Here is a 23,185-nt window from a genome sequence, read left to right as displayed (position 1 = left end):
TCCATTTTGTGTTCATGTCATCCCTTTAGCCCCTTTCTCTTCCAAGCAGGCTTTGCAGTTTCTTTCAGGTCTCCTCCTGCACCTCAAAAAGCTTTTAATTCCCAGCCTCTTTACTCTCTCTTGCATAACTGAGAGGTTTGCCAAGGAGGCAGCTACTAGCTGGATGGGGATGAAGTAAAATCCATGAAAATGTCTTTAAAAATACATTCAACTTATACCATTCAATGAGATAAAAAGCAAGATGTATTTTTCAGTATCAAAAGTGCTCATTACCTTTATCACCAAGCTCTCTAAAAAAGGTCGGTCCTGGTTTAGCTTTGGCAACATACAGCAGTGCAGCATCTACCTCCTTTAAAGACACAAACAAGAAAACATAAAGCCAGTTTTGAAAGAGACTTAATCACTTCAGTAACAGAAAGAATGCAAGTTCTTTTGAAGAAGGAAAGGAACATTTTGCTTACCTTTTTTGTCAGTTTCTTGGCTGAGGCTTTGCCTATAATAAAAAAAAAAAAGTCATCATTCAATAACAAACTGACTTTAAACTTTGATCAGGTTCTGTGGCATTTCTTCAGATTTTTATGGGAAAATGCTAAGTAATATGAAACAGAATATTTCGCAACGGACAGTTTGTTTCTAATTCCCATAATGATCACGAAAGGACAAGATTTAAAAATAATATGAGCAATCTGTTCAAATATTCTCTCAGCCTAGATGAAATCACAGCCCACTTTCACATCGACGACCAACTTACTAGTATGACTTTGCATACTGTGAGCTACAAATGTTGTACAGATTCCAAAGCAAGAAGACTAGAGAGTAAGAAGCAACTGAAGCATTTACAAAGGGATTTCCATGTACACATGATAATCCTTGAAGTGCAGGTTGAGTATTCGAAAGGTAACAAATACTAAAAAGAAAAGACAAAAGAATGAAAATGATGTTTCTATTAAACAGAAGTAAATTGAACAACTTTGCTTTCTGAGAGAACATTGGATGAAAATCATGCAAACTCCTAAGTATTTCTTAGCAGGTTCAAGTCTATACACTCAAATAGGGGAGCCACTGGCAGTATAGGTTGTGCTCCTGTGTAAATCACATGTTTGAGGAGCTGCAATGTATCATCAGTGGAACATTCCAGATGGTTAGGCAGGGATCACAGAACACCCTGCGGTCATGGACCCACAGGAACTGTGCTCCATCCCTTGTTAGTCAATCTCCTCAGCATTTCTCCTCATACAGTTCTCAAAACCCTGCTGTCCTTCACTCTTACCACTTTCAGCCCATCACTCTCTTCCTTCATCACCATTTCCTCTGGATTCCAGCCAGCCATTCCCTCCTATTTATTCACACTGAGTAAGCACAAGCTGAGCCACTTGGATTTGCTCTGTGGACTGGCACCCCTGTGTGCAGCAGCCTGCTTTGCTCCATGCTCAGTCTCCAAGGCTACTTTGCTGCTTCACCAGCATTTTGCATCCAAAGGGTCACCAGTGCAGCACCACTATCTGGAAATGGACATGATGGAGGCAGCCTGGTGGGCAGCTGTCAACAAACATCTACCAAGCATTTTTCACAGGCCCATAATTTGGCCAGACAGAGGTGTATTCTCTGTTACGTTATGTTAAATAGCAAATTTCCATATTGCTGGCAAATAGCATGCCCAGCTGCAAGGGGTCTCCACTGGCAACTTTTGGCTTGGAACATCTAAACCAGCATTAGCTCATTTTTCAGCACAGGCAAACCAGTGCCCTGGCCTCTGCTCCCTGAACTAGCAGTAACAGTTTTGCTGATAAATTCCTCTCCCCACACCCCCTCCCTCAAATCAGCCTAAGGCAGACACCTGGCACATAACATTTCAACACAAATGTTTAAGTTTGACAAAAGTTATAAGCAACTAAAATTAGGGTTTTAATACTGGAGTGTTGAGTGACCCCAGGAACAGGTGTTGCCAGTACCACCTGTTACTGTGGATGAATACGTTTTTGTGCAATGCCTACCCATACATTTACACCCATATACACACACATATATAAAACTCAGTAGGTAGATACATTCTAAGTCAACAATGTATGAAGTCCTCTACTTTGCCTCATTCGAGACAAAAGAAGTCAGACTAATAACAGATTGGGAGAAGAAGCAACAATAGCTACATCCAGCAAGGCTGAGTCCTGAACAGCGTGATGTTACATCTAACATCTAACACTATTCCCTGTTACATCTAACGCTATTCCCTGCTGCAAAGCATTTTCATGAATGGCTGTTTAGCAAATTAAGTGATTTAGATCTCAGCTTTGAAACGTCACTGCTTCTGTACAGCACATTTCAATGTGAAACTAAACTTCAGCTGTTCTTCGGCCCTAGGCAGACCAACCTAGTGATCAGCCTTACAGAAGGGAATGAGTCAGGCTGTAGGTCTGAAAGAAAAAAGGGAAAGCCACCCTGTACTGTTTTTCACTGTACATGCTCCCTGTACTTGCTGTTGGCACTGAAGCCAACCATATACCCTTATTTGGTTAAGAGCAGCTCCATTCATTCCATTCTCCTAGTGATCCCAAGAACATCACATCTGGAATGGCAACTGCTACCACAGCAATGTAGTGGGGAGCAGCCTTTTGCCAGCATCCAGGAGGATGATGAAGGGAGACAAGCTGAACTCTGCGAGCTGGAACAGCAAAGGCATGGATAATTGATGCAAGGTAAGGAGAAAGCACTGGGAGTCACAGCTGAGACAATTGTTGGTCAAGTTTTTGAGGCTCTACACTTGGTGAAGTCTGTGTTTCTCTTCTTAGTGTTGCATTCAGCACAGTAACACTGAAACTGTTCAGCTACATGGTTTTGGGAAGCAACATATCCTTGCTGAGAATTACTGTATCGTGGTAAAAATTAAGAAAGGGAAATCTGTGGTAGTCTCATGGACTCTCTTTTCACCAGCCAGCAGTCACAACTGCAACTGCCAAGAGCTCACAGAAATGGCTGTGGCTGCCATCAGCATCTGCCCTCTTGCATCCAGCCACGGTCACCCTCCAGAGGATGTTTAAGATACTGACATGTTGACTGACCTCTTTCAGAGGTGAAAAAGCAGTAACAACAATGACACAGAGATGCTCACGCTACCCTTGCATGAAAGGACTGGTAGGGGAAAAGAAGCCTTTGCTGAGTGGCAGAGGAGGGAGAGAAGAGTCAAATCATCCCAGGACGTGGTGAGAGACAGCACCAGGTGGGTCAGAATCGGTCCCTGCAGTGACTGAAGGCGAGGCAGCTGCTACAACAAGACAGGAAAAAAGGCAAGAGGAAAAGGATAGATTGAGAGAGAAACAAAGAGATTTCTAATTTTCAAAGCAGTAAATATAGCAAAGTAATAAAAGGTGGAGTCTTTTAATGGTGTTCTCACATGGGCAGATGTCGGCAAGCAAGTGTACTGGAGGGTAGGAATCTTTTGGAAAAACACCCAAACACTACTGACCCTTGGGACAGTAGTATTATTTTTCATATTGGGATTGTATAATGCATTCGAATACAATCTTATAATAATATAATAATTTAGACTGTAGAATGAGTTTCCTCCAACAACTGAATGTTTTCTAAGAATTAAATCCAGTTATATTTTATTGGTACTGTCACCATACAAAATCATCTGTGAAGACTCAAATCTCTGTTTTCACTTGGAAACAGTAGCTACTTTTATTGTAGCACTCATAATACTCCTTGAATGCTAACTTAGCTCTTGGTCCTTATTTTCTCCGTTTATTAACGTCCTAAAAGTGAGATTCCTTTAAATACCAATAAGGAAAACTCTATTAATATCAAATGTGCAGCCCTCTGAAGAATCAGGCCTTTTAAGACCTTGTCTACAATAATTAGGAGACGGTTTATTTCTCTCTGCAGAAGATGCACTGGAGAGGTTTGAAGAGCTTTCTTAGACAGTTTGTACACGGAAGAAAAAAAGCGCCACTTCCTTCCTATGAATTCAATATTGATGCTGTCATTCCACACACATGACTACAAATATATCAGGAGCTAAGTCTCCTTCTGAGGAATACAGGCAATAGATATAATTATTAGGAACTATTTAATCTAATAAGTAAAAGATCTGTATGATTCAATTTTCTATAATTTTATACTTTTACCTTATTAGATTCTTACTAATTGGAAAATTAATGACAGACTACAAAACTTGTTTGTAGTAGTTAGAGTCTTACTTTGATATGAAAAAAAGAAACTTGGAATTTTTACTGTTTTGAACTTGAATAAATGAGAACATTTTTTCCCCTACAGACCTGCCACAACCATGATGGAATTCTGGCTTAAAGGACAGTGCGTATTTTCAAGGGTCTCTACGTATTTTACAGATGCCATCATGTAATTGTCACCATCTATAGCATATCCATGAAACAATGAGGTACAGACACACTTTTCATGGACAGAAAGGCATTTTAGCTTTTTAAGTTGAATGAATACCAAGTCTACTTATAAACACGTAAGTTCTGTGCTGTTAGCCAAGAAACTTAGTTGACAACTGTAATTAAGAAAACACTGGCAAGAGCAGCTCCATCAGTCTTAAATTGCCCTTGGCAAACCTGAGTATTTTGTCACTTATGTTTCTTACAATAGAAGTGTTTCCATAATCTATCATTTTTTTACACTAAGTTATGGAATGGACCTGACATCAATGTTAGGATTAATGTTAGGAAAGGGTTGAATTAAACAAGGCTGAACTTGCACACACAATAACACCCATTTACACCTGTAGAGTTAAGAATGGCTTATATGTGACAAAAGATGTTTAGATTCAAAGATTGAGCAAAATCACTAGGATTAACAATTCTAACAACAATAATAAAACACCAAAGCAAAAGTACTTAATATTATTTGCAAGAAAACAGTTTTACATGTCTGCAAGATTGCTTTATTTTTGTAATATGGAAATTTAAACTAAATTTTGAATCAATCTTTCTCCACAGCCTGAACTTGAAATGTGAACAGTATAAAATAGGTATCTTTTCCTAGAAGAAAAAGCTCCTGTCCCTTTTATCAGTAAAGTCACTAAGATGGTTTGATCCGAATGTGTTTTCAGCTTCATTTCAAACAGACACAGTTACCAAAAAAAAAAAAAAATTACCTCCCAGATTTTTAATTTTGGATGGCTTTCATTGCTATCTTTGGTGAAGCTTGGCAAGTTCAGGCTCATATTGAGGTACTATAAAACCATTTGGTTTTTCATGAAAAATTAAGATAAGAATAGCATTAAGTATATTTATGATTGAAACAAACTCTCATTCTGCAAAATGATGAGTGAAACAAACCTTTCAAATTGGATGGGATTTCAGCACAGTCCTAATCTGAGGATCAAGGCATTTTAAAAACCACACCCACTGTGTGCAGCTCATCCTGTGGCCCTTAGAGCAGTGCGCACCCTGCAGCCTTGCCTGCCTTGGGAAAAAGAATTTATTCTTCCTTATAACTGGCTGCCAGCTTTTACGCAAGCTGAACTCTGAGAACCCTCCACCAGTGAGCTGGGTTAGATAAGAATTGTGTATGTTGATTTCCTTGGGGAGATGCTGTTAAAATTTCTGTTTAAATTAGCCTGAAATAGAAGATCTTTGAAATTCAATAGCTTGTATTTCATTCTCAGCTCTCTTAGATAATTTTAATGATATAGACAAGTATGTTATATTAACAAAGTGTCCCTTTTTAATCCACCTCATTTTCATTCTCATTCTTTAAAGCTCTTCTGTGCGTTTATAAAGTACTTACTGCTAATGAAACCAATAAAGGACAAAAATTCAAGCTAGTAATTAGTTCTTTAAGGCCTCATTTTGAAATACTGGTGATATTGGGGATAAATTAATGATACCAAAAGATTTAAGTCTTTTTGAAAGCATGAGAAACCAAGTGATCAGATTGCTATGCTAGCTCCTGGCAAACCAATATCAGAATAATAAATGAGCATGCAATTTATATGAATTAAGAATCCACTTCAGCTAGAAAGCTTTTACTGAACTACTGCATTGCTCGATTGGAAGATAATTGATAAATGTCATTTCAATCACATGAATCAGAGAATTGAACCACCTGAATTAAAGTTCAAGTATGCCCAGTGGAAAAGGCAATTTGCAATAATGGAAGCTTCTGCTATGCTTTACAAAACAAGCTTTGCATCTGTCCTTCTTTATTTAAAACAATCGCTCCTGTGAGGAAACAAGAAATACAGAGCGCTGGGATCAGGCCAGCGCTGGCAAATCTCCATTTCAGAAGAGCAGTTGCATCAGAGCAAGTCAATACCAGGAGATTTCTCAGTGACTCAGGCAGCCCGGGGTAAAAAGGGTGGGATGCTGATGCAGGGAGGAAACATCAAAGGATGACACAGTCTTTTAGGAAACTGAAAGAGACAAAAGAATTAAGATAAGCAAATTTTCAAAATCTCTTAAAGAGACCATGGCAGCATGTCACCAGAAGTTCCAAAATAACCAAAGGCACCAGGGTAAAAGCAGATGCTGTGGTGCCCACTACAGTGCTTGCAAACAGCTCAGTTCTCACTGGGACTGAAGCAGGAGTCTGTGGGAATGGCAGGGAGATCTAGGGAACAGCTTCACCTTAGGTGTTATCCAGGGAAAGTGACATACTCCCAGATCCGCTCCCTTTATAACAACATCCAAACTGCAGATAAGGAAAAGCTGAGAGTATGTTCAAACTTCCAAGCTTACCACAAGACTTGTACTGCAAGGATATACAGCATACAGAGAGTTCCTTCTCACAAACAACTGGAGCAGTCTAACAGGCCTGTAAGGGCAGCCCTGCAATGGGAGCCAAGCATTTCCCCAGCACGAGAGGCTGCCAGTCCTCTGGGCAGGCAGAGCTCAGGACTGGAGGGGCCATCCGGAAAAAAAAAGCATCATGTGAAATGCAAGTCCTCAAACTGCCAAAATGTCACCTCATGCTTGGTTCCTCCGCTTCATTTAGATGTCTAAAAATTAGGTGCCTAAATCTGAGTTAGTGATCTCTATGGTGCTTTGCTGTAACTATGATGGTGTGAGGACATACACAGAAAAAGGTTTATAATTAACTTTGAAATCTGCTGCTCCTATTTCAGATCTGAAGAAGAGCTCATATGCCCAAAAGCTTGTCTAATTTTTCCAACTTAGAGCAACTGGTCTAATAAATGATACTATCTTTGTCTCCAAACCTCATCCTGAGTAATGACCCCAGGCTCCCTTTATACTCAAGGGAGAGAAACAGACACAGAGAAAGAACAATTATTCCAGGTAGAGACAGGTGTCCAACCCAGGTCTTGGATTTACCTGTTTCCTTTCTTTAAAGAAATGCTACAATTACTTCCTCTGACCTGACATTCAGATTTTATATATGTAAATTGAGCAGGTGAGTCCTTCAGCATGCCACCAGATAACTCACATTGTGACTGCTTTTTGTATTTGTTGCATCTGTAATCTGTTTTTTCCAACCTCCTATCTACCAGCCTGATGTTAGCAGTGCTAAGGGCATGTATTCTCTGTTTTAATAAGAATTTAATCAGATGCAAGGACAAAGTTTACTACAGTTCAAGAAACAGAATGGCTGCATAATTGCAGCAATAAAGTCTTATAAAGGACAACTAAGATTATCTGGAAGGAGCTGTATCCATAACACATGTTTCTGAGACCAGAAGGGTGGAGAAAAATTCCTGCAATTTACAGAGAACGCTATGCAGTTCAGACTTTTGGGACAGATGGCATTTCCTGACTCTGCACAAAACCATGGCCCTTCCCACAAAGAGCAGGCAACCAGAGCCTCAACTCCCAAAAACTCCTGTGACTGTTTGAGATTGTAGTCAGTCTTATCTAGCAAAGAGAACAGCATAAACTAGACTATGCCTCCAAGAAGACTCAGTTAATTAACTTTGATCCTACTCTGAAATAAAGAAGGTATAATTTGTGTAGCATCATTCTCTTCAAGTCATCATCTCCTTCTGCTAACAAAAACTAGGTCTTTAAATAGTACAGTGTCGGAGCACATGCTAGGTTAGGGTACTAATATCAGACAAACTATTATGACAGCCTCCTAGACTAGAGGTTTAATTCTGTTCCTCTGCTAGGCAGTGTTAGAAGTCACAATTCCTGGCCTAAGGGTTCTGCAATCTACTTTATGGCTAGAGAAGATTATTATAAAAGAACAAATAAAGTGGGGTAAGAACAACAACAACAACAAAATGACACAGTTAAAAATCTGACTGCACACACAATTTGAGCAAATTCCATCTTAATTTTAATTAGAATGAAAATGTGTGCAAATCATCCAACAATCAAAATGAAGGAAGAAAACATCTTAACAAAGCCAGAAGCTGATTCTTATCTCACTATGCAAAACTTGATTTAAGCTTATGTGTTCAATAAAAAGCTACCATTACCACTGTAGCAACCACTCCTACTGTCGCATTCAGCTACTTCCTCTACAATATCTATTATCTATTCTGAAGGTCTTCCCTGTCATGACAAACTGTTAATTTTCACATGCATCTTACAAAATGCAAAAAAACCCCAAAACCCTAAACCAGCTAAAGATTAAAGAATATTAAAGATTGCTTATTACAAATTGGATTCTCTTGCTGGCAAACATAACTGAGGCTCCAGGTGAAGAATTCATCTGTTGTGTGGGAATTTGTCATTAGCATAAAGCTACCTTACTAAGGAATAAGGAAAAAGAGGATGCGTCAGAGAGGACTATATTTTCCACCTTTTTGCTTTGATACAATTCATCCCCTAAGCAGGAACTACAAATCATTTCAAACTACGTCGAATTATATGAAGTAATTGTATAGTTTATTGCTCTTTGATAGGTAATGAACACTCCAACATGCAAGAATTATAGATAACAATGCCAGAAATAACCATGTGGGTCAACCACTTTGTCCTATTGCTCCCAACAGACTTTGGCTCATGCGTTATCTCATCAGTTTAGGGGCACACAAATACATGTTCACACATTTGAAAGATAGTATTAACACTAAAATTAGTTTGGAAAATGGCCTCAAGTTTCACCAGGGGAGGTTTACAGTGGAAAAATTTCTTTTCTGAAAGTGTTGTCTAGCATTGGAACAAGCTGCCCAGGGAAGTGGTGGAGTCACCATCCCTGGAGGTCTAGGTAGACAACATCCACAGCCTTTCCCTCATACACTGGGCAGGTCACCTTGGTGAAATTAATTCCACAGCTTTCTTTATGAAATAGTTTGCTTCTTAAACTTATTTATCCAAGCACAAACTTCAGGATAGTGTTGACATTGCTTATTCCTAGTGGAACAGAAAGAAAAAGTCTAATGAGCTGAAGTAATTAAAAATTTTAAAATTAGAACTGGAAATATTAAGTGAAAAAATTGTATTTAATAATGCTATGAGTATGAAAAATGCAGTGGTTACTGTAATTCTCTTCAAATATAGGACCTTTATAGTACTTGTGCCCAAGCAGCAACTAGATGACATATTAGTGCATCTAGGCAATTTAAATTACTGCAGTGGGTAAGTAACCAGGAGCATTGACATTTCACATAAATTGCATGGGTTCTCAAGAGTACTGTAAATATAAATAGCTACTTAGATCTAGTTTATATAGTAGCTCACTTTTTTTTTACTGTTTTTCCTGTTTCACCCTATCACATATCAAAATTATTTACACCATCATTAATGCTTTCTCTTTTGTTATGTTTTGTATTTTTTTTAAAGATTTACTTCCAGTATAGCAACATGCAGTAAAAGGTCTTAGAAATATTGCCAAAAATGTTCAAAGAGGTGACAGCTGACTGGAAAAGTATAATGGAATTTTACTAGAAAAATCAGTTTGGGAAACTGTCATTCATCATATTCCAGCACTCCCTAGTCAGACCTTTAGAAGGCAAAAAAAAAAAAAAAAAAAAGAGAGAGAAAGAGGTGGCTGATGTTCTTCTTTACTGCTATTGTGAAATTTGTAAATCCCAACAGCAGGATGTCTGATTTCTATTGCTGCACTATTCTAATGATGGTGGTAATCACATTTCATTCTCCTAGTGCCTTGCCCTTCCATCAAATGTCTAGAATTTGAGACCTTTGGGGTTGACCTACATTCTCCACAGAGCAAACATCTTTCCAACACCTTATTGTTCTTATTTCCTTCCCAGTGGTAACATTCTAAGGAATATAGCACAAACAGCACCTTTCTGGTGATTGTGAAAGATGGTGTCAGGAGTTTCGGAGAAGCTTGTGGGAAAACCCATGAAGTAGGGCTTCACCATATTTAAGGGAAATTACCTAACTTGCAGAATAGCTGAAGTTGGAAGTGAGCTCTGGAGGCTATTGCAGTAACTAGAATGTCCTTATTTTCTCATGATGACAACAGGAAAAAGCTCAAAGCAAGGTCAGTCAGGACATGTTGTCCAAGACCATGTCCAGTTGGGTTTAGCATAGGCGTGCAGACATTTGTTTCTAGAAGCGTTATAAATACAAGACATCTCTTTAATTTAATACAGTCACCTCATCAATCCCTCCGAAAAGAATATATCCATTTATGTGCTTTTGTAACATACACTAACACTAAATATATGCAATAGTCGGTAGGTTTGATATGCAGTTTTAGGATTTTGCCCCCTTGCTTATATTAAAGGCAACAACATTCTTATGCAGTTGAAGGCTGCAGCCTGGCTTCAGTTCTCACTGACAACCTAAAAGACAGCATTTTTCCCTTATTTGTTGAGGCATGAGAATACTAAGTACTGGATTTAACAGTGAATTGGGGCATTTAACTGAAAGGAAACAATTCTATATTGGTAATTTCATTAATGTGAACTGTATGTTTAAGCTCAAGGCCTGGGACATTTCGTCTTGCTGTCCGGAGCACAATAAACACCAAAAATTCAAAACCTTATTATGCTTCTTTTCCGGAACAAAAGCACCATTAATGAACATGCAATTTACAATGACTAGCTGTCTGAGGGCATTGCTTTTGAGTTTACAGAACAATTACTTCGTAAATTATAACCAATATACATTCTGCTTAGGAATGAAAGGATTAAGTGAACACCCACTAGATGGTGTTCAATTACTGCTTGGGGTGACTGGGCTAGTTACAGCTCCTGTTCACCTCTGCAGCAGACTTTTCTTGAAGAAATAACAAATACATTTGTATTAGAGGACAAAAAGGAGATGAAATAATTCTCTTAACCAAAAATTTGGAAATGCTTCAGTAAATTATTTACCATCTGTGTTGAATGTTAGTAAGTGGAACTTCTAAAAGATGACAAATATAAGCAAAAGAAAGCACGCAAGGTTGTTTTGGACCCACTCGCTACTAGTCTACAGTTTTACTCCAAAACCTTGTATTTTTGCATGATGGTATTATCCATCTGTTCTTCACCTTCCCAAATTCTGCTGACATCATCCATTGAAAGATAACAGTTCATAAACACTCACCAAAGAAAAACGTCTGTTTTGCAATTGGTTTTATTAAAGGGATGAAATGAATTATTTGGTGCCTACTCTAGCAGAACCTAATGCATCACTTTCTTTTTCAGCAGAACCTTAATAATTGCAACTAATCCACATTAATGTTAGTGAATCAGCTTAAGAGAGAAAAAAAAGGAAAATAATAAAACTGCTATTTTAAGGGAAGAGACTATTGGCATAGGTGCTATATTGTAGCACTTTGGATGTTTTAGATTCCTGGAGATGACAAGGATGATAGTGATAAAGGGAATCACTATTCAGAGTTGAATTAAGCTAATACTGTCATTTAAGAATTTCCAGAAGGAACCTTTTCCTTTATAAGGCTCTGAAATGCAGCCTTACATGAAAATTTTAGGAAGGCCACTTTAGTGCAGATGACACCCCAGTGACGATATCACTTTTTCCAATTTATCTTTTCACTTTGCCATTGTGAAAAGATAAGTACATTCTAATAATCATGTATAGGAATTTTCATACAGAAGACACTTTTACTGCTTTGAGCATTTACTGATCTTGCACAGCCCTACTTCACTATTTCCATAGCTCTCCAGGTTCAAGCATTATTACAATCTCTAGTTTTTCCTTCCTTCTTCCTTCTCTTGTTTATTGGAGTTCCTTTCAGCGGCTGACTTGCTTTCCTTCAACTGATGGTCCACGTCATTCGCACCTTTATCTTTAAATTAGCCAGGAGTTTCTTCCCACTTCTGAGATTAGCACTCATTCTGTTATTAGCACAAAAGAAGCTCTAAGCAAACCAGTAACGGCCCCTGCTGAGTCTGACTTGTTTATACATTATTAACATCTGCCACATAGCAATTAACAGATGTTTGGAAAGTTTTCCTACAGCGGGGGCTCCAAGGGTATGTAAAAGATAACAGGATGCTCCTGTTTTTTAAGCTATGAGAGGTTTAACCTATTTTTGCCATGCAAAAAGCTTAATGAAGAGATTTAGGTTTTGTTAGATTCTCAGAACAGCAGAAGGAAAACAGTTATATAAAACTAATTTGAAACATTGCCTTTATTCAGTAGACAAGGTGGTAATGGGAAAATGAGCAGGATCATGAACAGTCTGAGAACTCCCCTGAGACTGGAAAGAACTAAAGTAAAGAGAAATTATAGAAGAGCTTAAAGATAGGTGTTAATCACACCTCATTGCACTGGTCAAAACATCTTGGTTAATTTGCAACTTAGAAAAAAATTAATGCTGCTAATAATATGCTAAAAAATTAATTATTGACATTATGTCCATTAGCCTTCCATAGTAGTAGGAAAAAATAGTCTTGTGCACCAGCTAGCACACCTCCTCTACACTGAAGAATGAACTCTGCAGACTGAACAAGAGAAGATATGCCATCACTTGACCCTTTGACTTTAAACTCCTCACATAATGAAGAAAAAAATCTTGCAGAAAGAAAAAAAAAATCTAGACAAAGCAGATCAGGAGTTAAAAAAAAAAAGTTGTTCTTTTCTAGAATTGTCTTATTTCCTCAGGAAAAAACTATTCTCTCCCTGAATTCAAGTAATCTGATGAAGGAAACCCCAGAAAGACATCTGGCTTTACCCTGGCTTTTATTTTATAGTCAGATCTTTTGAAGAATTCTGATCATATTAAGCACCAGAGGAAACACTGTAAAAGGTCAAGACAGAAATAGAACAGAAATGTTTATTCAGTAAATATAATGAAGAAGGCAAATCCAAATGCAGAAGTACACTTTACATCAAAATTCCCACTAATGTCTCACTTAACTTGCAGCAGCCTTCAGTATACTGGGCTTCTGTGTCCACCACTTCTAATTATCCTTGTGTTGTCTCCTTCCTGCCATTCTCAGCTTCTCTGACAAAATGAATTTCTCCTCAAGGAGCAACTGTTGACTGAAAAAATGAACAATTTTTTTCTTTTCCTGAGCAAAAGTGTACCTTACCTGGGAGCATCAAGCCCTTGACTGTACACCTCGTAAGAGGACATTCTTTGCCAGAATTCTCTTTCTGTTTTAATCACAACACAATGATTATGTCAAAAATGTCCTCATCTAAGAATGCAGAAAATAATTTGCTCTACCCCAGTATCCTCAGCCTGGCAGACACCTGGAGGTACAAAGGAGGACCAAAGCACCTATGGTGCTGGAAGCTGCTCTGCACGTAGTGACTGCGAATGGAGCACAGCCTACATGCATTTCAGCATTTTGCTCTAGAGAGCACTGCTTTGTACAATTTTTCTCCTTAACTAAAGCTGCACTTTGACATTCAGATGTTTCAGCAACAGTATTAATTTAAGAAGTTCCTGACTTCAGTTCTTGTTCCGTCCCTTAGACCACAGTGATTGCTAGTGAATTGTGCTGTGAGCCAGGGAATGACACGATCTTTACACAGATAAATCAGACTCAGAAAAGCATGGAATAAAGATACCTGCATGAAGCTGTGGAATGGATGGCCTTACCCAGACAGAGGAGACAAAAATAAACTCAAGTTCGCTTAACCTAACAAGACCTGAGTGGTAGCTTAATTATCTATAATGTATCACAGGGCTAAGATTCAAAAGAAAAAAAATCCACTACTTTAGGAAATGGGAAAAGTTAGCACAAGAGCTAGAGGCTTTAAACAGACAGTGACTACTTTTAGGGTGGATATCAGTAGAGTTTTTAAGCAACAGAGAGATCTTGTGTCACTGTTTTCCAATATAAACAGTGCTTAAAACTAATTTTAAATTGAGTGTGAAAAAAATGTATGAGGTCTATATTTTAAGTTTGTAAACTGCTGAAATAGGAGCTGACTTTTAGAACATATATGATAAATTTTGACACACTTAACTATGAAATGCTAAACACAAGTACTAAGCCATGAAGTATTTCCCTAACAGATGATACAGATGCTACAAATGCATTACAAGATATTACATGTTAACTTAGGTGAGCAGTGGCAATAAATATGAGTGTTTTTACAATGGTTTGAATAAGCAAATATCCTTTCTCCTCTTTACAGAAATACTGGACATAAAGAATAGCAACTGTCCTCTTGAAATGAGCATTTATTTTAGCTGCAGAGGAAAGAGACTGAAATGAAATATTAATCAAATTTAAATAGTCCTTTTATAATTCTCGAAGTTCGTACAAATGAAAAGCAAACAATGGACAGCTTTCTTCTAGTGAAAGTATAGAGTGATTTATGCTACCCAGTGTACTTTTAAAATGACCATAGTGGTTTAAAAGATCCTCTCACTTTTTCAGCAGCAGAGACTGAAATACCACCATAGAGATTGCAAAAAATGTTTCTCTTTACCCAGTTTGAAGAACGCCAGAGAAGCAGATGACACTTCTGAGCATTAGGTTTTATATTTTCTCTGAAGAAACTGACAGTGAAACAGAAGTAAGCTCTCCCATTCTATATCACCAACAGAGAAGAAATATTTCCCTATTGTCAGGGTGTGGGTGCACATCCCTTCCCCAGGAGAAACAAAAATGAAACAAAAACATTTGGAGAGGAACAAAAAAGGAGAAAAGTCCTCTGTTTTCTGGAATTGGCAGTTTCTCTGGTGGGACAGGTGACTTACTAAGTGCTTGCCAATACTGATGCAGCAGCAAAATTTCGGTGTCTCAGTAGTTCCAGTAGTAATAGAGGTATTGGCACAAAGACGTTCAAGACTTAAAAAGAAGGCTGGTGCCTTGGAAAACAAGCTGTATCATTCTCAAGACTTCAAACGTCAGTCTTGAAAGACAACTGGAATTAACTGAATAACATCAAAAGGTAGCTGTCTTGGCCATGTCTTCTATTTAAATTCCATGCAAGGAGTCCATTTGAAAATTTTTATTAAGCCAAGTACGATTGCAGCTCTTGGTGAACAAAGTCCCTGGACACTGGCATTTTATGTATATTGATCAGCTGGGAAAAGCAGCTAGAAAAACCAAGGATGGCCAAGTAGGATAGATTTGGACCTACTCACAATGCTGAACTACTTTTCGTCTGGTAAGAACCAAGGCAGGACTTGTTGGAAAATGTGGTATTTTTTTGTTAGCTGTGTCTGTAAAATCCTTTCGCTTTCAGGCTCTTCCAGGACTGAGAGGAAAGATATTTAAAAAAAAACAAACCATAGCCAGCAGAATGACCAGGTGCTTGCCAGCATTATGGATGGTGGTGTGAGGTGGTGTGAGCTCTCTGATGGCCTGGACAACACTGGAAGACTGATTTGATTACTAAGAATTGTCTCTTGTCTGCATTCTCCCCTGCAGTAATGAAGCTGGTAACCCAAGGGAGGGCAGTGCCATATGAGCAGGTGGCTCTAACAAGAGGAACCTGTGTGTTTTACACATGGAAAAAAGTCTTTGAACTCGGTATTTGCTTTTGTTTTACAGCAGATGAGGAAGGCTACTGAGCACAATTGGTGCTATAATGCATTGCAGGTGCAAGGCTGGGGAGCGAAAAACAGAGCATAACCTGGCCAGTTCCTCCCTTAGGGAATTGATGCCAGTGTTTTCCAAACAGGGAGCAATGGAACTCTCAAAGGTGCCCCTGGAGACACCAGCTGTTTGGCAAATAAGGACAGCTCCCTCACCTACCAAAGCAGGCTGCACACCTTGCCTGCTGCTACTGCCTAGAAGGAAAGTGATTGATACCCTGTGGTTCTACCCTAGGTATTTTATAAAACCTCATAACATTTCTTATGAGAAAAAGCAGGGGAAAAATAAAAGTCTGTATTAATGTTACTCAAAAAAGGATAAATCATATGACTAATACAGTAAAAATTCATTATTGGCCCAAGGAAAAGCATGGAACCATCAGTACCAAAAGAGTTACTAACAACTGAAAAGATGAGGCTAGAAAATGTGCTAGATTTTGGCAGGAGCCTGACCTGCACTCCTGGCACCTCCTATCATCCGCCAACAGTCTGCAGATCCTCATCAGTTCTTAAATATCTGAATGTAAGCCAAGGAATTTTAAAACCAGATTGTACTTCTTAGGTACAAACCAATACCTGTCTGTGTTAAGGACATATGTTGCAAGAAATTAAAATACACTTAAGAGTAAAAAAATTCATTGAGTCTGATTTTCACGCTACATCTGTTAAGACTTAATTGTCAGTTAAGCAGGATGTCTCAGAACTGATTAAGTTCCACTGAATTGTTAATAAAAAAAAATACTGAAGTAATCTATCAAAAAGTATTTGGAACCTGTGGGAGAACAAATCCCAGAGATGTTTTCTGTGGTATGTTGACAGTATGTTATAAAAGTAGTTGAAACAGTGTGTGGTGTTCTAAAAAAATTTTAAAAACCCCAACTTTAAAGATAGGAAAAATATTCAGAGACCAAGAATGATTGTATGAGCCCTTGAAATGTGCCCATATGTATAAAAAAGGTGACTTCTCTGTTAGGTATTTTAAATATCACTTTAGAATGTCACAAAACTGGAATACTTGAGTAAAGCAGAAAGTGTTGCAAGACTTCTGAAATTCTAAGGCAGACGATGTTTATACAACAAGCAGACTCCTGTTATTAATAACCAGATCTTTCCATTACTTGCACTACAAGTATTCTGTATGCGCACAATATATTTTCATTTGTTTCAAGGAATCTGTTTTCCATTCAGATGCCATTAAATAACCAATAACTTTCACACTTTAAATAACCAAGTCCTTCAAGATGTGCATTGAGACCACTTGCCTCTTGCTCACAACTCTGCTGAAGCCTGATTGCTTTTATTATCAGCACTATTTTTGTGCTGAGTTTTTAAGAACTGCTTTCATTCATTGAGAAACTGCAATTTATCTTCTCACTGAATTGTTTTTCAGAAAGCTAAATAGCTAGTAATGTATTTTCAAAATAGGACATCTTGCCAAAGTTTTTACCTAATCAGCAAGCACTGCAGTTAATCGAGGTAAGAACTCCCAATCTGCATCACTCTTCAGCCAGTCATCACTGCCACAAACAGAAGAATAGGAATCAATCACAACAAAGACATGAGCTCATCATAACCTTACTGTTATCTCACACAGACATAGCCACAAACACACAAATGTAATTAAGACAATGTCAGTATAAATTTAAGGGTCAAAAATATATTTTCCTATTTGACTGTACAAGGAATATACCTCAGGAATATCCAGCACTGTCTTGCAACATGGTTGAAGGCATGGAAATAGAACAGGATAAAAAAAAAAAAAAAAAAAAGACATCTTTTCCCTGTGCAATGATACACTAAAACAAGCTTCTTTTAAGTGGTTTTGCTCCATGGTTCCCTCTCCTCCTGCTCTCCCATCTGACTGTGCACACTTCCTGGCTGCTGCAGCTGCAGGGCTACAGCACTGGAAGCCAGCACTCACCTAACACCTCTGCTCTGAGCGCTGCTCCCCTTGCAGCTGTTTGTAGGACTCTCAACCAAATACATTTTTCTGAGAAATGGGAGCAAACATTAAGTTGGTGCAGTGGCCAGTGGTTAAGACAACAAAAAAGTAGCCTGGCCAGCAGAACAGATTTGAATGCTGCAGGAGGGAACATTCCATTTCTCCTCAAGAACACCATCTTTGATTCTCTTGTGTAGTACCTTGTGATGCAACCATTATGAAAGTGCATTTGTGTTTATTTTGAGTTCACAACAAAACATATGTCCAGACACAAATATGCACTACCAAGATTACAGGAATTTCTGCCTTATTTCTAAACAAAGAACTATTTACCGTCAAATTGGTTTTTAAATAAACATACAGCCTATGTATGTTAGCTATCAGTGTTAACATCTAACTGCGGAGGACAAAAGAAACAAAAAACTCCCTTATTTAGCTTATTTATTTACCAAAAATTGGCTGAGGCACAATATTTGATCCAAAACAATGCAGTATTTTATGCAGAACAATTTTAATGTTCTACTTGGACACTTAAGGGAAAGTAGAAGTATGTTACATTGAAGACTTTGACAGGGTTGTGGTAGGATTTCTTAATGCTTTTTGAGTGATGAAGGATAGCTGAAGATGAGAAATGCACAGTATAGAATAGTTACGAGGCATTAATTTTCAGCAGCCAATGTTTATCTTTGCTTTTTTGTGTGCAATTCCTTAGCAAGAATATTATTTTCCTTTACTCACAACCCCACTTTAAGAAATGAGTAAACAATAAAGACTAAGAAGCTTTGGCCAGAAATGGCTGATTTTGTTTCATTTTCTAAAATTCAGAAGAGATTAATATAATGAACTTAAATCATCATGTTATTTCTTTGGATTATCTTCGGTTTACCTTCCATCTAGCACTGGGCAAGGGGTAATCTTTGTCCTGCACGCCCAGTTTGCAGAGTTCTCTACTGTGTTTGGGGCATTAGAGCAACAATGACATATGTGTACTAAAAAACCACTAAATGCAGAGAAAGAGAGAAGACAATTTATTTGTTAATGCACTAGAAATTTGAGAGGATTGAATTCAGTTCCCAGCTGTATCAATGGCTGCCCATATCAGATTTCAATCCCTACTTCCCATATGAAGCGTCTCCATTTAGACAAGCTTCAATCTTATTCTTTGACTCTGAATCCTAGATCTTAGATCTGACACTGATGCATGACTCATGATTAGTTATCGCATATGAAATTCAGGTCAAAATGAAGACACTGAAATATAGGCATCTGAAGTCCTGCCAGAGGCAAAAATCTCAAGACCCAAAAATAAAAAGACTGACTCAGCTCATTCCAAAGTGCTTGTCTACTGACTGGTCCCTCTTGGCTCTCCAAACACCACTGACTGCACCAGCACTGACCTCAACTAAGGACAATGGAGAACTCAGTTTTTTAGCTATCACAGCCTTGTACTGTGTCCTTTCCTCAGATTCCCTCACAGCCATGACCAGGCTGATCCTGTGACATGAAGCCACACATCATACCAATCCTGCAAACACACCACAACTTTGCGCCAACTGTGTTCCCACAGAAAGCTTAACCAACTTCTCCAAGGAAACTTACAACACACTAATCCTCACTGACAGACAGGACTCTGCCATGGAAATACTGCCTCTGGTACTCTGGTACTCTTGGACACAGGAAAATCTCTTTTACCACAGCTGAATGAAGGAAGATGCTACAGCACATTTAATCTGGACTGAGTATATACAGAACAATCAAGATCTTTATCTAGCAGGTATCAGTTGTTATCAGACAAGGTAACCTGAAGGTTTGTCTTCTACCTGGAAGAGGAATACAATAATCTTTCCAGAAAAAAAATGAACATAAGCACAGTTCAGATTCAATGCATCGCAAATCTTCATTTCTTTAAGGACTTTTGCAGTTTGTTTCAAGAGATGGTATTTCCATGGAGAAGCTCTATCACAGCATTAGTTGCCTAATCTGGAATATCAGCCTAAGTATGCGTAACTGCTTAAGACACAAGTTTTACATGAAGGGTCTCTCAAAAATACTCCTGCATGGCAATGAAAATTCAGTGTAAATCAGCTGAGTTTTATCCTTCCCATATCTGTTACTTAAAAGTGCTAGAATTTCTGATGCAACACAAGTTTATATTATTTCTATTATATATTACTAGACGTTGTGAAGTGTTTTTACATCACAATAAGTGATGAAAATAATACAAAAACAGACAACGCTTTTTCACTAAACTATATTGCATCAGATATGATGATTTACATGAACATACCACAGATTACCCAAAAGAACTTGGCTGGTTTTGCAATGGTTTGCCACACATCCCTGTGGTAACATAGTTTTAACCTAAGATTACATGGCCTATAGCCATGAATCCAAAAACCCCAGTGGTGCATTTAATATGCACTGTGCTAACTAGTATAAAAAATTGCTGCCATATTAGTTTTGTACTGGCACAAATGCTGTGCCACACTACCACACCTCATTTACTGTTTGCCACTGTTTATAAAGAGGTGGCTGCTTCCTTTCATAAAATAACTTACAGCAATAGAACTAGGCACATATTTACAGGGTAACTCAGTATGAAGCACTGCCACTAAAAGCATGGAATTTGTTTTTTGGACGGTGTCTTTATTCCTTTATAGAGCTCTTTGCTTTGTCAATATGCAGAACAAAGTAAGTCTGTCAGCAAACTCTGCATCTGTTATCAGCTCTTTCTCCTTAGATGGCAGTACTGTAAATATTTTTCTTCATTATCACCCTGACAGTAAATAACTTTGAAGGTGTGATTTAATTAACAGGAATGCCAATATTTCACAACTTTTGGCCTACCTTAAAGAAAACAAGTAATAGAGAAACCTATGCACCAGGAAACAAATGACCAGAGGTAGTGAACTAAGGTCTACCAGTCAGGGTTCAAGATCACTTAGGCTGGATGACAGCTGATATATTTGCAGTACAGTTCATCTGTTTTCTTATCTAGTTAAATGTTCTATAATAAATCATAATTTATTGCATGTTTTGCAATCTTGTCAAAGGGCACACCTAAGATTTTTGCTTCAGTAATAAATTCCACCCAACTGTGTACAGGAATTCACTTGACAATCTGGACATAGCTAAAATATTTTGGTATTTGCTAATGCTAGCACCAACAACTCATCTGGTTTACACAACACCACATTTACTTTCTACTAAATTCAATTATGTTTAGAAGCTAACAGGAGATTTCAAAGTAATTCTCCAATGACAACCACCCATGAGCAAAAAACCTTAAGGCTGCTGGCCAAGGACTCCTATTCTCAATTCATAACTGTTTCTCATCCCTCTTTTCACTTGCCTTTTTCCCTTGTGGATGTGTTTATCTCTGAATAGGGACAGATCAACCTCAGCAATATTTCTTGGTCTACACAACTAAATTTCTTGTGAGGCTGGCCATATGTTTCTCTGTATTGTCTGTTAAAAGAACAGCAGACACAAAACTTTAGAACAGCCCTAGGTTTTCCATATTACTATAAACAACAGCCAATTGGAAAACTTCAAGCAAATTATTTATGAATGGTTACTGCCAGGGCGCTTCAAATTTTTCGGAGAGGTTTTTACTTACTAGCAATTAATCAAAAATAGTAGATAATAACCAAATCACTACAGCTTGAAGTTCAGCATTATAAGACTCACCATTTGTATGCATGACCACATGTTAAAATTGCATCTAAGTATGCAGTAAGTGAAGGCTTTCTAGGGTAAGTGGTGGCATGCCTTTTTCCTTTCTAAAGGCACTGTTCAGGGTGAAAGAGAATTATTTTATTATATAAGCAGAAAGCTTCCAAAATAATTGCTGCTTTGCTATTAAGTTCACTATCCTGACCTACTCTGAATATACCAGGACAGACACTTGAGATAGGTCTATTTATTTTCCTCACATGAAACTCTTCTAAACACAATGAATAAACCACTGCCTTTAAAATACTTCAAGTGCCATATTTCTCTGCTATCAAATTTTGCATCTCTTTGCAGTCACGTGAAAATGTAAAATCCCAAGCAAGAAAAATCAAGATAATTGCTTACCACTGTGCTTTTGCAACTGGTCAAAGAATCCATACCAGTGATGGTTAAAAAAAATATTTAGGAACATTAGATTCAAGCATCAACACTTTTCTATTCAGCATCTATAATGCTACTGCTGCAAGCCTGACCTCAATTTGAAATGCTAAATATGCACTAGAGCAAAGATTTCTTTCTTGTCATTATTTATTCATTTCTGTTTAATGCTATTTCCTACTCATATTAGCAAAGCAATTGAAATTAACTTGGCTGCATTACAAATAAATAGCACCCCATACCACTTCATTAAAAATCTGCATGTGCGCTATTATACTTGGAGTAACCAATTAATATGTATGAACTGCTAGGACTGAAAAGCGCTTATCTCTAACCTTGTTTTCAGAGAACTGTCTGAAAATCACACCTTCAAAACTAAAAATTTCTGTATTCACTGTCTTTCAGGCTGGAAAAGTCAAAATAAGACCCCTTTTAGGTTTTTAACTTACTGACTTAAGTTTTGAAGGGGAAAGAAGCCTAACACCCATACTTTTAAAAACACTATTTTAAATATCTCCATGACTCTCAAGGTCATAAAGTCCTTCTAAGGATTTATATTCAGCCTTGTGTAACATTAGAAGCTGTGTCAGCAGTGAATCCATGTATCCTTATCACCTATAGATTTTTGGCAGATACAGGAAAACTTCTTTTATTATGGATACTTGTGTCTTATTCTTTGACCATTCACAGCTCTTTTAAACTGTTTTCTGCCCTAGGTTTTTGACAGGCCTGAATCAAAGCACATCCTGGTCTCCTTATTCCTCCCTGTTTTTCAAATTGCTCCTCGAATTCCCTGCTGAATTTCCAGTTAAATACCCCCAAATCATTATGACATTTGCTGGTAGGAGGGCAGAGTATCCCAGACTTTGAATGGCTTTTGCTAGACAACACACTCTTCTGGTCAGTGCATGCAGATTGCAGCAAACAACCATTAAAGCTGGGACTTCTCCCTCCTTCCCTCAGCAGACGAACTAACAGAGTATTTTTCCTTTAAGTGACAATCCTCTCTGGAAATTGGAAAACTTAATGTTTCTAAAGGAAAAAAAAATCTTGGAAAAACTGTAAAACTCCAACTTCTTGAGGAAAAAAGCATGTATCATTAAAAAAGATTACTGTATCATGGAAATAACAGAAGATGATATAAAGACAAAAAAAGCTTAAGGAATGGGGCAGAACTAACAAAGCTAGAAAATCAGCAGAAAAGGGCAATCACCTATTCATTTTTTGTGTGCTGTTCCTATCTTCTCCTCAGAGAGCATGCTTTTAAAAGTTCTTCTTTAA

At 37.9% G+C, this 23,185-nt stretch overlaps 1 protein-coding gene across 1 annotated transcript in view; it reads right to left on the bottom strand.

Annotated features, from left to right (window-relative positions):
• MICU2 (mitochondrial calcium uptake 2) overlaps window positions 1-23,185 on the bottom strand; it is a 141,152-nt gene that overhangs the window by 40,363 nt on the left and 77,604 nt on the right. Inside the window, exons 3-4 of the mRNA XM_085063005.1 lie at window positions 462-493; window positions 274-349 (exon numbers count right to left, since the gene is read on the bottom strand). Of these exons, the coding sequence (XP_084919131.1) occupies window positions 274-349; window positions 462-493 (108 nt within the window). The remainder of the gene's footprint in view (window positions 1-273; window positions 350-461; window positions 494-23,185) is intronic.

Source organism: Lichenostomus cassidix, chromosome 1 (genome assembly GCF_008360975.1).
Source record: "Lichenostomus cassidix isolate B80296 chromosome 1, HeHo_3.0, whole genome shotgun sequence".
NCBI classification, from domain to species: Eukaryota; Metazoa; Chordata; class Aves; order Passeriformes; family Meliphagidae; genus Lichenostomus; species Lichenostomus cassidix.
The sequence above is the reverse complement of the archived record's forward strand: the minus strand, read 5'-3'. Positions and strand labels throughout refer to the sequence as shown.